At 48.2% G+C, this 16,407-nt stretch overlaps 1 protein-coding gene across 1 annotated transcript; it reads right to left on the bottom strand.

The window, feature by feature from the left end:
• Positions 1-124: 124 nt before the first annotated feature.
• On the bottom strand, positions 125-15,939 carry KIF20A (kinesin family member 20A). Its single transcript, XM_044451085.1, has 19 exons — positions 15,857-15,939; positions 13,609-13,779; positions 13,201-13,287; positions 11,688-11,807; positions 10,335-10,473; positions 10,045-10,232; positions 9,575-9,707; positions 8,733-8,933; positions 8,038-8,149; positions 7,794-7,865; positions 7,471-7,614; positions 6,926-7,097; positions 5,431-5,607; positions 4,578-4,717; positions 4,348-4,450; positions 3,648-3,828; positions 2,494-2,585; positions 2,186-2,323; positions 125-798 (listed from the first exon to the last, which is right to left on the bottom strand). Exons 2-19 carry the CDS (start codon positions 13,759-13,761, stop codon positions 463-465), a joined length of 2,688 nt encoding a protein of 895 aa, XP_044307020.1. The 5' UTR covers positions 13,762-13,779; positions 15,857-15,939; the 3' UTR covers positions 125-462.
• Between the last annotated feature and the right edge of the window lie 468 nt (positions 15,940-16,407).

Below are 16,407 nucleotides of genomic sequence, written 5' to 3'. Positions count from 1 at the left end.
TGTTACTTTGAAATTGGGTCATTATGCTCTTTACTTTAAAAAGGTTAGCAAGACAGTTACACTTCATTTTTTAATTAGAACCAGTTAAAACACCAGAAATGTAAGATACATTTATTATGCACTGAAATTATTTAGCATGCAGAAACACACAGTTTGAAAATTAAACATACAAAAGTTACAAATCGAGGTTACATATACAGTGCAGTAGCAGCTGGCCTGAAAGAAAGAGAGGGCATGCATAGTAACCATCTTTGGGAAAACAAAGATTTATAATAAATTCAGGCCTTAACACACTTAATACAATGATTTATATTCATTGGGTTGGATCCAGACTTACACTCAAATCAATGTTCCATTGATTTATAATAGGTCTATGTTGGGGGTGACTGACTGGATCCAACCAATTATATTCAAGGGAAGCGACTAGCGGTGCCCAGCCATGTGCCTGTAGCACAAAAGCATTCAGTGTTTTTTGCCCAGGGTCACAGATTTGAGTGGTGGGGACCGCCGGGCTCGTAAAATACGAGCATACGGGCTCTCTGTTGGTGTAGCAGGCCGGGCTGCTGAACGAGTCAGGAAGTTGTGCAAGAAAGGCTTCTTGATGGGAGGCTGACTTTTGGGCTGCATATTTTCACTGTTGTCACCAAACCGTTTTTTGATGGAAGAAGTAGGTGGGGGTAGTGTTGCTGCTTGAAGCCTTTGTACAGTTTGATACTGCTCAGCAATACAGGCTGCTTTCTTCCGTAGGTCAAGCTTCACTAGCATCATGTTGTTCTGAAGTTCAGCTAGTGTCTGGTCCTGAAAAAAACAGCCAGCAGAGAACTTAATTCAGTTTTATGAAGACAGAAACTCTCTTCATACAATCAGACAATCCATGGCTTGTTAACCAGAGGTTGTTTGAGAGTATACCCATTTGACATGTGCTGGTTCCCATCCGCTGCCCTGCTTTCACAGCTGGAGTAGTCACAGTTTGGAGCCAGGTTGCAGATGGCTGAGGTCTGTATGTGGTGTATGGCTATTGCTCAGGCCTATGGGTTTCATGCTAAAGCTCCCTACAGAACGAGACCACTGATGTAGGTGCCCTCAGTAGTGGCTACACCGAGCTTTATTCCTATCCATTTAATTCAAGTGAGGTTGCAGACATGCTGAACCAGTAATGAAATAAGGGAAGACCAAAACACTGAACCTGAAGCCTAACAAGGTGGGAGGCACTTTGGTGAGCTACTGATCTGCCCAGACGTGTGTTCATCTCCCTTTACGTTCACTCTTTGAGATCAGGTTCATGGTCTGTGCCAAGAACTCCAGTTTCATTTTGGAGCTGTAAATGACAAGGCATAATGCCACTCACACTGGCCAGTTAACCATGCTCTGGAAATTTTCATATTAGGACTACCACAGTGGATTATATCTAGGATTGCCTTAAAAACTATTCATAAGCTCCAGTTTGTAATGCAGTAGCAGGATTTTGGACTAAGTAGCCCTGACCATTGGACATAGTGGTAGCCTTTGGAAGCCCTCCTCTAGGTGGCCACTATGAACAGAAAAAAAATCAGTCCATCTGTATTTTGCAGCTATTCAGGTGCCTTTGCCTGCTCATTGACCAATTCATATTTTGCACAAATTTACATTTCCAAATATGCACAAATTCCCCCAGAATGTGCATTTATAGGGGAAGTGTGCATTTTTTGATTAGTGGGGATTGGGTTTTTTGCAGGGGCGGGGAGGAATTAGCAATTTACAATTAAAATTATACAGTCCATGGAATCTGCAATTCTGGAAGAGCTGGTCTGCTGCAGAATCCATGGATTGGATTCTTAGAAATTTGAACTTGTTTAGTCCACTGTAGATTCCCTACACATACATCTTTGATGGCAGCTGAAGAGAGTGCATTTTGTTTCCTGTGGACAGCCCACCTGTGGGAAAAAATCTCCCTAGAGAAGTTTGTCTGGTACCATTACGCATTTTGTGTGACCTCTGGTTGAACATGATTTTATGGACTACCATGGCTGTGGATCTGCTGTGCTATTGATTGGTAATAGTACCAATTTTTGGATTTGTCGGCCATCCTCAAGGCAAGATAAAAAGTATTACCAAACGGATCCAGCGCAGCTCAAATCAGAGATGGTGCGCTGAACTGTGCGATGCATCGCACAGCTGCTGGAGCCTGGCAGATTCCTGCCCATACCTGCTTGACTAGGATGCTGTCACACTTGGAGAGGGTCTCACGGAGCTTCCCGGCACTTGTGCTGTGACAACACGCTCTTTCGGCGGACTGGAGTGACTCCCCGAGTTGCAGCAGTTCAGAACGCAGCAGCCTCACATGCTGAAGAGGATGGAGTAAGTCAGGAGGGGGCAGCATCCAGACCCCAAGGGGAGAGGAAAGTACAATGGAAAGCCTTTGTCATGGACCAGCACACCCATCAGCGAAGCTGAGACATTGTGGCACTTCCCAGAAAAGGACAATCAACCTCCACACCCTCACTAGTATGTTACCTTTTGGCCTTCCTCTAGCTTCCGGTCCACATCCAGAGTGAATGGCTTTGCAGAAAGCGGGGGCTCCAGCATCTTCCGGTACTTACGCAGCTCTGGGGACAAGCAGGGCAGAGCACACCACAAAACATTCAAGCCAGCGGTTGAAATTTAGGCCAGTTTTCAGTAAAGAAGCTGACTCTCAAAAACTGATTTGCCATCTTAATACTGGTCTATGTCCTGTATGACTACATCAGGAACGAGCAATATAATTCACCTTATAATGGGAGATGGTAGGGATTTAGAAAAGATACGTATTTTGGATGCTGTGCAGGATAGAATATACTGTGATCTAAAATTCCTAGGCTGTTTTATGTAGTTAATTTAATAGATTTGTATACCACTATAAATATTTTAAAATCCTTTCTTTAACTTCAAACTTTTCAGCTATTGCAACAGTATTTCAAGGTTGCAGACTTCAGTGACTGCAACAGGGTTGTAAATAAATAATTTTCATGGAGACAAAGTGGGCAGGGGAAAGGAAGGGACACAAAGAAAAGACACGACGAGTATCTGCCCCACTCATTTGTTCTTTTTTGAAAAAGCTACTCATGTCAAGCTTGCAGCAGGGCTATAGCACCGAAGAAAAGCAGCCATTTTGCCTGCCAAAGGATAGAGGCTCAGCTCCTGCAATCTCCAGTTAACAGGACCAGGTAGCCAGTGACGAGGGACACATTTGTGCCTAGGACTGTGGAGTCCCACTGCCCAGTGGGCAATAGCCTGACCTGAGACTGGTGCGCTTTCCATGCTCCAGGGGATCAACTGTCGAGGAAGCCAAGGTGGCCTCCTGTACAGCCACATGATAGGACAGGCTGGTGACTCTGTATCCATTGCAGCGTCTAGTCTGAGCTTTACAGGTGCTATCCATGGGGCTCAGCTTCTTTGGGGGATGGAGTTTAGCACCAAGGGATCTCCTGTAAAGCTCAGAATAAAAGCTGCAGTGGATAAGGAGCCCCCACCAGTCACCAGCCTTCCCTGCTGGACAGGTCATCCAGGCCTACCCTCACCTCCACAGCAGTTCACTCAGTTCCCAGTGGCTAGGAAAGTGTGCCTTTCTTCCATGGGGCCCAGTCCCTGAGCAGTGGCCTGCTCGGGTGCCTCATGACTGCAGGAAGTACCTTCATTGGCCGCATTCAGCTTTGCTTTCGCCTCCGTCAGTTCCTGCTGATGGACCGAGGTGGTGCGTTTGGAACGGCGCAGGCTCTCCTTGGCCTCCTGCGGCTCAGTTTCCTGGGGTTTCTGCTGCCGTCTGGCTTCTTCCAGGGCAGCTTCCAGCTCTTCAATCTTATCATCCCGATTCTGAAGGGAAGAGACAAAAGCGGACACTGGGGGGAAAGGCAGCCTGTGAACAGGAAGCCAGTGTGGGCAGGTGGGGGGAGCAAGCACCCCACACAAGCTCAGAGGTGTGCTGCAAGAGCTCCTGCAGCAGCCTTGCCCAGTCTGGCCCCTCCAGCTGTGTAGCACCACAATGCTCATAATCCCCCTCCACCGATATACCTCACTATCTTCTCTCCTTGTCTTGCTGGCAGGGAACAGTTTATCTGCCCTCTGGCCTGCCAGTCACTGGGTAGGGTTTTTTTTGGGGGGGGGGGGCGGTATTTTCCCTCCCTCTAGAAGTCTGAGCTGCTTTGTTGAAGGGTTTAGCGCCTGGTAATAAGAGCTTCACGCCACACCAAGCTGGTACTTTGGCCCCAGCCACCACTGCATCAAGTCGCACCAAAGCTTCTTTGAATTTAATAGGCTGAGAGGGACTTACCACTCACCACTTTCCAGAGTGGCTCCATGCTCTTCCCACTTTACAACACACACACACCCTACCTCGATCTCCGCCATGTAGTATTCTTTCAGAGACTCCCTCAGGTTGTTCAGCCGGTCCTCGTACATTTCCTCCAGCATCTCCTTCTGGGCATCCAAATGATCACTGCCAGGGGGAAGGAAGAAAGCAGCTCTGTGAGAAGGGCGGCCTCTGGGGAGAAGGCCAAGGGCTCGTCAAGGAGGCTTCTGGGAAAGGGTGAGGCCTGCCTCTAGCCCTCCAGGTGCCACCACACCTGCTCCACTGTTCCTTCTGCTGCAGGAGTTCCATCACCTCGGTGCAGATCTCATCACGGAGACGCATTTCCAGCTGGAGCTTTTCCCGCCGCTCCTTCAGCAGCAGGTTCTGCACAGCCTCCACCACACGTAGGAGGTCCTGGTTGCAGGTGGGGAGAAAGCCAAAATTGTGACAGCTGCCACCCTTCCCTGGAGAAACCGTGACAGCTCGAAGTGGGGTCAGGGTGGCTGGTTCCATCTCCAGTGCAGCCACACGCTTGACTGTCCCTTCATCCCCAACAGCACTGGGCAGAGACATTTGAACAGAGGTTCTGCTGAGAGGGCACCCCAAAGTGTGTGGAAATGAGCAGAACCCCATTTCCAGCCTTGCCACTGAGGAATCAAGTGGTGGGTCCCAGTGGGCAGGGGGGCAGCCAGCTCATGTGGCTCCAGCTCTGTTTCCTAGCACTTGCTCACCCCAAGCAGCTCTTGGAGGGCTTGCAGCATTCCAGCAGAACCGAGATTAGCAAGAGCTGGAGGGATCCAGGTTTCTGATTTACTAGAACTAGCAAAGACAAATTAGCTACTCAGGTGTCAATGAATGTCACAGGCCCCTAAGTCACCTGCTTATTCCTACAGCTTTCCGGGGATGGGGGGTGGGGAATAGGCACATTTTACATCTATTTTTATTTAATTCACTATTGTTCACTGCCCAGAGAGCTTCCATAATTTCAAGTCAGGCACACAGATTCTGGGCTGGGCTGGGCTGGGCCGGGAAGAGGCTTTGCGAGCTGCTCCAATCCTGGGCCCTCCATGCTTGGTGTTTGGTAACTTGAGTCTTGCTCAGTGAGCAAAGGACGAACTGTCACTTGCCTCTTTATCATATAGAGTCATGTCCGCTTCATCCTCACTCTCTCCACTGGTCTCTTCTTCTTCTTCTTCTTCTTCTTCCTCCAAGGGAGCCGCAGGGGCCCTCTTAGTTCGGATGCCGTGTTCCTTGATGAGAGCGCGGATGGACCGGGCTCCCATCTTCACAGGAGCTTGAACAAGCTGAAAGATACATGCTCTCAGTATTGGCATGTGCAATGAACATTGGCTATATATAAAAACTTTTTTTCCTAGAGGCAAAGGAGTGCTTCTTTTCCCTTGGCTAGGAAGAAATCACCATCAATAGCAGCAGGCTTCTGGGCACGTGCAGAAAGATTTTTTGGTGGCATCATCTTTTAGGGCTGGGAAAGTTCATCAAGAAGTGAGTGGGGAAACTCCCAGAAAAATACATCAGGATTTTTCTTGTTTTCCAGCTTCCTGTTCTGGCAGCTGAGCAAGAGCAGGATGTCCTGGTGGGAGTGGTAAAGACCTGTCCAAGTGGCAAACCTAAGGACTAGTTAGTTCAATGTATAGTCTTCAGAAAGTACTCTATCTGGCAGCACCCAAAGGCACCTCAATTTGTGCCCAGCCGGAAAGCTAGTCCTCTGCTCCACTTAATGTTTGTGCTCGTACAGGTGCTTAGAAATTCCCCCTCCTATCCCATGCCATGCGTCTACTAAGCCAAGGCGATCAATTGGAGGCTCACCAGCCACATCCAGCCCTCCTCAAACACCATGAAGGTTCTACATCTCACCTGCTGTGGCAAAAAGCAGGAAGAGGATTGGGATACGTGCTCTCCTCTCGTCCCCAAGCAGAGGCATTTGCCAGGGAAAAGCCACGGGGAGAGGGAGGGCTTCTGTTCTCTCCACAGCTCTCCAATCACTGCACAGCCCCAAGACTGAGAAACTAGCCAAAAGGCTAGTAAAGAGGGCAGGCCTGGAAGCTGCACCCCTTTCAAGTAACCATTTGGTGGAGACCAGGCCACTGTCTCCCACAGGAGAAGCAACAGCTAGATTCTGGCACTTTTCCCCTGCACAACTGAAGAGCAGTGGAGTCAGTACCAATCTGCAGTGTGTTTTTCATTGTACTTTTCACTTGGTTGTTCAAGTCCTGTGTTTACTGAGATGTTGTTTTTTAATCTGGATGTTACTGAGAGTGGACTTGAGCACCGTTTTTGGCTTGGCAGAAATAAAATGAGTATTTAACTTCACCCAGTTGTGGCCAGCCGTGCGGGACAGCCACCTGCACCCCAGTCCCTCAGTGTGTGGACTGTGGAGGGGTGGGGGCGAAAGCCTTGTGGTCTTGTGCCACTGAGCCCAGGCAGGAAGAGCAGAGATAAGCAGAGAAGAGACAGGAAGAGACCCTGCAGGGCGAGGACACGCAAGCACAAACAAGCACACCCTGGGGCGCAGAGAAAGGAGGATCATGCTCGGGGTGGAGGAGAGCAAGGGAGGGAGCAGCGGGGGGCCCAACGCACTTCCCCTCGGTGCTCCGGTCTCACCTGGCTGGCAATGGCAGAAAACTTCGCCACATGGAGGGTCTCATCGTATGAGGAAGCACAAGGATTGATGTTAACAACCATGCAGGACTGCCCACGCCCTGTGAAGAACCCCTGGAACACGCGTGTGAGCTTGCTGTCTCGGAAGGGCACAAGGCTCTGCTTCAACCTGTTGCTGAAAGGGAGAAAAGAGGATCTGAGCTCTGGGGACGCAAGAGGGAGGCACAGCGCTCATGCTCGGCACCCAGTCCTGCAAGCCCCTCTCAGCAATGCCTCAAAGTAGCCCAGACTGGGGAACAGGGAACGATGCCTTCCGCCGAGCCAGACCCTTGGTCCACCCAGCCTGGAGGGGTGACACCAGGTCCGACGACGATGCCCAGGGCTTCCAGCCTTGCATGGAGATGTCCGGAATGGAACTGGGGACCGTCTCCACCACTGATGACATCGCCCTGCCTCAAAGCCACACAGGAAGCATTCCTTCCTGCTGTCAGACAGATCTACCCAGCACCACCAGGAGCTGAGAGGGGAACACCGTGGGCTTGACTGACCCCGACTGCTGGTTCTGGCGCAGCAGGGAGAGGCAGCGCCCCAGCGTGTGCAAAGACGTGTTGATGTTATTGGCCTCTTTCATCCGGTCCCAGGCTCTCTGCTCTTTGCAGCGCTCCGATCCGGCAAGGTCACACAGCGACAGTCTGGCGAGAATTGAGGACAGCGTCAGCATGTGTCATCCTGGCTTTTCCACACTCACTGCGGTTTCCTTCCTCCTCCAACCCCCACCCCCACAGACAGCTCCCACATCTCTAGGTGAAACCACCCTTCAGCCAACCAACAGGTGGCCTCGCAATTCTCCTTATGAAAAACTTTGACTTACTCGCTGATCTTTGGGACCACTTCGCCACTGCTTCCCTGCAGGTGCAGAATTCGAATGGAGAAGATGCTGTGACTGAAAAGAGCAAAAGGCGGCCTGAGTTTTCCATCCCATCCTCCCTCCCTCTTTCATACCCTCCTTGGTATTAATTGTCTTATGCAAAGAATGTGCTCTGCCAACCTAGGCTGACAGCTCCCCACATCACTATAACTCCTAAAGATAGTAAGAAAATATAAAGCCTGCAAACCTGCGGCTGGAATTCTGGTTCATGTGGGTGCTGGCAAAGCTTTGATTTCTCCGACCCAGCTTCAACAGCTTCCAGGCCTCATCAGCATCCTGAACATTGATCCAGTTCAGATCTGGGGACAGGAGATACAGGTCAGGGAGCTGAAGGTCTAGACCATGGGTCCTCAAACTACGGCCCACCATGCCCATTTAACCGGCCGGTCCCAGAAGTTTTGCACTTGCTGTGCGCACACGTGTGCACATGCTGAGATTGTTTCTCCAATCCAAGTGAATCCAAACCAATCTCGCAAGCAAGCTGGCACCTCACCGTGTGCGCGCCCGGCAGAGGCTTGCTCATGGGGAGATTGGTTTGGACTCGCTCAGAGAAAACAACCTCTGTTCGAGCAAGAGGCTGCCTCACCCTGCACGCCCTCCCCAGCCACTTGCCACACACGCCCCCCTGCCTGCCCCCCCCCCACTGGCACCCATCTTGGAGGCCTGCGCCCACCGTGGGCACCTTTCAACTGGACCCCTGTTCTAGACTTCTCACATTCCACATCTGCTTGGGAATCACTTTGAGTATTTAGGACTGAGCAGCAGGGATATCCTGCCATTCATCCAAATTTAAGCCTTCTGATAAGAATGATTCACAATTCCAATGGGGAAACAATGGGCTGGCCTGAAGGTTACGTCCTGAGCAAACAGGTCTATTTCTACCTTTCACGTAGGGGTTGCCAGTCTGATCTTCACACAGCCGCAGCATGGAGCCTTTGCGGTTTCGGCCAAATGGGCTCACTTCCAGCAAGTCATAAATCATTTCATTGTAGATCTCAAAGAAGGAGACCCAGATGGAAAATTGCACATCATCTTGTGCCAGAAGGGAGACACTATCTGGGTCAGGCCAGCGAAGACCTGTCTCTATTGATAGAAGCCAAGCATGCATGTTGTCAGCTATACAACAATCTACAGTGGGTCACAATTACGGCAAGAGTTTCTGAAAATTCACCATGAAGTCCCACTGTCTTCCCCCACCCCCTCAGCCCTGGCCACCAATAACTTTAGTTTTCTCTCTAGTCTTGATACAGTGGCTGCCCTATAAAAAGCTTTCTCCCTTGGCAATTTCTCTCACATGCCTCTGACCAGTGAGTGGTGGTTTTAGCAACAGAACAGACTTCTGCTTTCTGGGCTCCACACAATTTGAGAGGATTGGCTTTACTGTCGAGCAACAGCTACACCGAAGGGATTCGGAGGATCATCTTTCAGGCCACTCAGAAAAACTTCCCAAAGCCACATACATCCAGCTACAGTGATGTGTCTCTAGCCCTCCCCAGCATGCCTGCCACAACCTGTCCCAGGACTGTGGCTGGGTAGGTTCGTGGGTGCTTCTGCTAAATGCCTTATATCTGTTGCAGAGTTTAGTTTGATTCCTTTCTTGCTGGTGGGGTTCTATTTACTTTAAGCTGCAAGATTCAACACCTCTTGGTGGATCTCTCTTCAACTGTAATTATCCACAAATAAGCAGACCTGCCCCAGAACTGGAGTTTCAGAACAGTTCGTACCTTCCAGCTGGCTGCTGCTTGTCTGGCTGGCAGAGTGGCAGGTGGAAGAGAGGCTGCCGATGCCACTGTCAGTGCTGCTGCTTGTGCCAGCTTGGAGCTTGGGGGTCTTGCTCAGAGATGTCAACAGCTCTTCCTGCAAAATCCAAAGGAAAGTGATGTGAGCACCACATTGCTTGTTGTCATAGACCAAAGGCAGGTAAATCACTCTCCGGTTTCATCCCCAGCATCTCCAGGAAAGGATCGTGCCTGGAATCCTGGGCTGCAAGCCAGAGTTGACAATACTGAGCTAGATGGACCAGCAGAGTCACTTAGGATAGAGCATCTCCTGGTGCTCTCCAGTTATTTTTGAAAACCCTATAATTCCCAACCATTTCCAATAATGGGTGGCACTTATAGGAGTTGTAGTGCAGCACTTTGGGAGAAGAACAGGTTGCCCACCCCGCCATAGACTCAGAGCTTGAGGCACTCACCTCCTTCAACACGCCGCATAGCAGAGCCTTCTTCTTGGTTTCCTCCTGACGAACCTGCTTGCTGTCCAGCCAGGTAACCTCACACGAGAGGCAGGGCTTCAGGTCTGTGGCCCGGTACAACCGTGTCCCAATACTACTGAATATGATCCCCAGGGAACGAGGCAGGATTCCCCCATCAGTACCACTTCCTGTAAGCCAAGCAGTAAGATGTGACTCGCCCTCTGGAGACAGGTGGCCCCCTGCTAGGCAGAGGGTACTGTCTGCAGAAGGACATGCTGTTTGCATCTTACCCTGGATAGTATAGGTCTTCCCTGAATTCGTGACTCCATAGGTGTAAACAAGCCAGTTCTGCCCACTGAGCACATCCTTCACCACCTCCTTCATTGTTGCATCAAAAAAGGACTTCTGATCCACCTCTGGCCCAAAGATCTGCATCCCAAAGGCAACAAATTAATGAGCTTACATAAGGAACAGGTAAGTTGGTTAGAGCAGACAGTAAATTAATCCTTGTTTCTCTACTACTTTCCCAGCTCTCCAAAACAGAATGTATCAGGTTGTGCAATCAGTGAAACTACATAGAGGGAGGAATTGACTGTACAGGGCTGATGATCATAGCAGATGCCCATTCTTTTATTTGCTTTAACTTCCCGCCCACCTCAATCCCTTTGTCTTTGCATTTAGAAATGTTTGTTTTACCTGTAGAGGTCTATAAGCAACTGATCAGGCTTCATTATTTACTATCATGCATTGTTTGGCTGTCAGTAGGAAGGAGCTCCAACGTATACTCTCTCTGGCCTGGTTCTGGCTGCTGTCCTGAGCTGCAGCCAGAAGGCCTGGCTTTGCATTGTCTTTTTCCTTTATCCAGCCACCTCAGTTACACCATTTTTTAAAATTTTGGTTTCCATTCCTCTTCCTTCTACAGTTAAATATTGGATCCTCTGCATTTACCTGTCGCTTCCTGCTCATGCTGCATTTTCAATCAGGTTGAGGTTTGATCTATATGGAAGTGTGAACTGGATACAGATTTACTTGCCTGAATAGACACAGCCCAACGTCCATAACTCCTACAATTTCTCTATCAGTACAGACCAGCCTTTCCCATCCTGAGGCCCCTTCCTCCCCACTTCAGCTATGTTGCACTACAACTGATAAGAGCCCCACTGGATCGGACCTAGTGTTCCTCTTTTCTGGCATTCTGTTTCTATTGTGACCAGCCACTGCCTGTGGGAAACCCCAAGGAGGACGATTGTGCTTTCCAGCAGCTGATAAACTGAAGCACCTGATAGCCGTTGATAGTCTCCTCCATCAATTTGTCCATTCTCCAAAGTCGTCCAGTCTGGTAGCCACCACATCCCACAGAAGCAAATTCCATAGTTTAACTGTGCCATGTGTGAAGCCGTCTTTCGATTCACCTGTCCTGAGTCTCCCAGCTTCATGGGATGACCCAGCTGGGCTCTGGTACTGTGAGGCATTAAAATACCTCCCCATTCACTGTCTCTGCAATGTGCCATAGTTCTGTGCACCTGCCAGGTTTCTTCTCCCCCACCTTTTTTGTAGGCTAAAGAGTCCCAGAAATACCTCGGTGATGGGATGCAACATATGGTAATGAGATGCCACTCTGACACGGAATGGGAGATGCATACCTTGGTGAAGGTGAATTTGTGCACTGCCTGGCCAACTCCTCGCTCAGTATTTCTCATGGTGAAGGAATCTTTGGGGGCTTTGAGGAGGAGGGTCTCAGGATTCTCAATGCAGACACAGCCCTGAGAAGTACAGGTATGATTCAGTATCTGGTATTAACACCCTCTTGCTTCGAGTACAAATAAAAATTTATACTCTGCCTTTTGATCAAACGACCTGCAAGGTGGGCTTATGACACACTGAACATGTCAAAAAATACCCTCAAGTCTGGTGCCTTTACACCAACAGGCACAGTTGCCCTCTTACCTTTGACTTATCCCTCGCATATCTTGACTCCAGAATTTTCATTTTATCCCAAAACCAAAAGCAACAATTTTCTAATCCAGGGCAGGAAACTTATTTACCCTCACTGATCTCTAGCCAAAGGATTACTGCAACGAATTGTACATGGGGCTACCTTTGAAGAGGTTCAGAAAGTTCAATTACTAGCTAGGTTAGTAACTGGGAGTGGCTGATTTGACCATATAATGCCAATGTTTCCCTTGTTAGTTGGGCACCCTTCCAGTCCATTTCAAAGCCCAGTTCCAAATGCTGGAACCCTTAAAAGCCCCAGACAACGTGGCTCCTCCTGCATGAATCCACCCTGAGCTTTAGGTCATCTGAGGCCTCCTTCCAAGTGCTCCTGGCACAGGAAGCCAAGCAACTGGCCACAAAAGGAAGACCTTTCCCAGCAGTGGCACCCCAATTAAGGAATAACCTCCCCAAACAAGTTTGGCTGGCACCTGCACTGCTGTCTTTTGCTAGGCAAAAACTTTTCTTTTTTTCCTCAGGCAGTTTAGAAACTTATTTCTTAGTCTTATCAAGTCAGTCGCTGCTTATTGTGTATGACACTGTACTTTATTATTTCATATATTTTACAGTAGTTTAATTTTAAAGTGGCATTTTAGTTTAATTAGTTGTAATCTCTCTGGAGAACATTACTTATTGGATGAATTAGAAATGTATTAAATAAAGTCAATGAAATATAAAGGAATAAAACCTAGTTAAGTCATCAAGAGCTCTGCCCCCTGGTAGGCAAAGACTGTGAAATCTAAAACTTGCAAATGTCTTTCTGGGAACTGAGTTGTTCTTGTAGAGTCAAGCTGCCCTGGTCATTCTAAACTGACCAACCACCCCACCCCCCCATGGAAAAACATACAAAGCAGTGAACACACTAGCCAGCACTGAACCATCAAGGATAGGAATCATCACGCAGTGTTCACGCATGGAATCTTTACACCAAACTGGCACCCTCCAGAGGTTTTGGACCACAACTCCCAGAATTCCACATCACGGTCATACTAGCTGGAGCTGACGGGAAGGGGTAGCAGGTGGGGGAAGGCAGCCCATTTTTACCGAGAAGTCTCTATGCACCAATGGTAAGGGAGCCCAGTGGCCTATATTCCCTGCATTCCCCCGACAAATGCATACTTGCACCATGTGGGTTCTGAGCCCTGCTTTGCCCCAGGCACTCACTTGATCCTCTTGCTTCTCCACCTCTGCCAGCTTCAGAGGGCGCACTCTTGCGTACACCTTCACCTTCCCATTGTCATCAGAAGCTGCCTAAAGAGAAGGCACAGGTACTGGTAAGGCTTGTACTTCAGGATAGCCATGAGACTGGTCTCACATCCACACCTACCTGGGAGTAAGACCCACTGAAGGAAGCACACAAATAGGATCAGGGCCACATACTTCTTTCAGGATGAGCACTGACCCTGCTCTCTAACTTTAATTTGTGCATCAAGTCCTGTCTGGCAAGGATAGTTTCCTTCCATGTGGGATGAGGGAGCAACAACAAAAACTAAGCTGCTTCCCCTCTTTTTAGGAGCCGGACAAACGTTCACTGGGGAAGGCATTTTTTGTTGCTCACCTCACTACCCTTACCTGCTCAGGGCTTGCAGAGATGGCCGAGAAATCTGGCAGAAGAGCTTTGCGTAAGCCAGCCCCACACTCTGCCACCGTGGATTCCAGCACAGGAGAAACGGCAGGTTCGTCATCAGAGAGCAGCCCTACTGGGGAGGCGAGTCCAAGGGCCATAACAGCCACGCACTCTTCCTGTGAGAGATGCCAGAGGAGGAAGAGTCAAAAGGGAAAAGACAACAATCTACACTTCCCTTACTTAGCTTAAATGTAAGAAAACAACAGCACTAATGGCACTGAAATATTTTCCAGATATTTAAATAATTGATTTTAATTTTGCACAATTTATTAATTTTTAATTGAATTAAGTGTTGGTGCATTTTAGATTTTAACTTGCAGTTTTAATTCTCAGATTAAACTCTCAGCTGTACATTGTATATTACACTGTTTATTATATTGTATATATTATGTTGTATGTTTATTATATATTGCTGTGTTTTGTGTTTATGATGGGTATTGATTGTTATGTTGATGTATATTGTTTTCATTGTTTTGTAAATCTGCTCAGAGAGTCCTCCTGGACTATTGGTTAATGTGGATTATAATTCATTTATAAATAAATAAATGACACTGGCACGCTCATAAATTTTAGCAACCCAAAGAATGTGTATGACATGCTGACAATCTACAACTGCCAAGCTCTTCTTAATGAATTTAAGACACTGCAAAATATCAGGAGAAAAATCCTTATCACATATCACAGAAAGTACAAATCAAGTGAAGTTATATTACATAATGTGAAACAGGTTTGACATGGATATGGGGAATGAGACATGCAAAGAAAAGAGAAAAGGATCCCTTCTCTTTGCCCTAGCTTTCTTCTCCCTACTCTGTGACATTTTGTTACAGATTGCACTGAGTCAGTTCTGGAAAGTAACATCTAAATCTATCAATAAAAGTACAAGAGAGGTGTTTTTTGGGGGGGTGGTTAACAATGTGCCATTAATCCTTCTCACAGAAGGATTAAATAATTTTTAAAAATTCTAAATACCAAACCTGGTCATGGAAATAAAAATGTCCAAAAATTCCAGACAATATTTATAGTTCCCGTCAACATCAGCTCCAGGAATTGTCACAAGAATGCAGACACAAGTTCAGGCACCACACTTGCCATTACTCCTCTTAAATACAATGCAGTCATTTTCAAGTTCTGCCACAATATAATGGAATTCATGAATAAAGATTTATATTCTTTGTAAACTGAGGCTTGGGGGTATATTAGGTACCCTCCTAATAACAATTATGAGAATTCTAATAGATTAAGCAGTTAATGGAAGGGCTAGCACAGATGCATAAAGGCCACAGCTGAGCAAATTTATCTGAAGGTTTTTCTCTTGACTTATGAAAGGCTTGTGGTTTTATTGCGCATTCTTTCTATTATGGCTGCTGCCAATTAAAGCTCAAGGGCATAAACAAAGCTAGAGGGCAGTGATCCTGAGCAACACAGCAAGTAACATCCTCACAACTCCATTAGTCACACTGTAGGTGGTGTAGCTCAGCCAAAGCTGGACTGCACTGTAGACAAAACTACCTGCAAAGAATTTCCGGAGGTATGTAGGAAGCTGCCTTAATACTTGGTCATTCTAGCTCAGTATTGGCCAATGACTTGCAGAGGATCCCCAGGGCACCATCCTCAGGCAAATAAATTGATTAGCTGTGGTGAACTATATCATAAATGTAAGGTGCCACAAGATTTTTCCATGTGGAAGTGTTAACAGTTGCTCAAACAATATGGTCCCAGTAACAACCTTGCCATCTATACTAGCTTATTTAGGGAGTAATCCTACGCATGTTTAGCCACAAAAACTGCAACTTCTAGCATCCCTCAGCCTGGGGTGGTGTAAGAATTTGCTTTCTTTAAAAATGCGTAGATTGTACCTTAAAATAACTGAGGAAGATTTTTTAAAAATGCCATTTCATAAACTAACCATCCTTGGGATCAGATCCCCACCTCTTCTCCCCCACCCCAAAAAAGTCAGAAATCAGGAAGGGGAACCACTACTAATAGATACAAGCTCATCGACGCGGATAAAGAGGTTTCTTTATAACGCAGTAGCAATGTAGCCACGCTTGGTCCTCAAACGAAAGGGGTGCACTAATTAAAGGTACAAGTCCCGCCCTCTGCGGCAGTTGCAAAAGTAAAGGGCCAGACCCCCCGCGACTCACGCGCGGGCCGTCAAGCGCTGGCAGATTAAACAATCGCGGCTCTCACCCGTTTCTTTCTCCCGCCGCGCTTTGTTCCGCTCGGCCCGCCGAGCTGCGTCCACGCGCGCCCCCGCACGAACCCACCGCCGCCTCGGCCGCTGCCTCTTCCATTTGATTCAAACCTCGCGGTCAACCCGAGCAGCCAATCCGAGTGCAGCGAGTGCACGGCCCAATCGCCGCCCGGGGCGTGGCCAGAGGGAAGCCGAGAACGACGCGCTTCTCTTTTCCGGAGCGGGGACGCGCATGGGCGGAGTCCGCCTTGCTTCACGTGTTGCTCCCGAAGAGCGTTGGCTTTCGGTGGTCGGATGCTCGCGTGCGCCTAGCGGACTCCCGTAGCTCGTGTTGGCTGACAAGCGGGCTATGCTGCCGGATATTTATTTATGTAAGGCATTTTTTACCCCATCCTTTACCGAGGTCTCAGGAAGGCAGAAGTTAAACGATATGGATTGGGTAATCCCAAAGTTAGCCTAGCTGAAGTCTAGCTTAAAAGTTTGCCTTACTTTAAGTAGGACTAACTTTAGCGGCGGCCCCATCTTCTCTTAACAGCATTCACACTCG

Source organism: Varanus komodoensis, unplaced genomic scaffold, assembly GCF_004798865.1.
Source record: "Varanus komodoensis strain SLA01 unplaced genomic scaffold, ASM479886v1 scaffold6_1, whole genome shotgun sequence".
Taxonomy (NCBI): Eukaryota; Metazoa; Chordata; class Lepidosauria; order Squamata; family Varanidae; genus Varanus; species Varanus komodoensis.
This window is presented reverse-complemented; position numbering and strand designations above follow the sequence as displayed.

Excerpts from the sequence above, each read along its gene's own strand:
- KIF20A (XM_044451085.1), bottom strand. The coding sequence starts at position 13,761 with ATGGCCCTTGGACTCGCCTCCCCAGTAGGGCTGCTCTCTGATGACGAA. Across the intron at positions 9,708-10,044 it reads TATGCGGCGTGTTGAAGGAG|GAAGAGCTGTTGACATCTCT; the intron begins GTGAGTGCCTCA and ends TGGATTTTGCAG. Across the intron at positions 8,934-9,574 it reads AAGCAGCAGCCAGCTGGAAG|AGACAGGTCTTCGCTGGCCT; the intron begins GTACGAACTGTT and ends TTCTATCAATAG.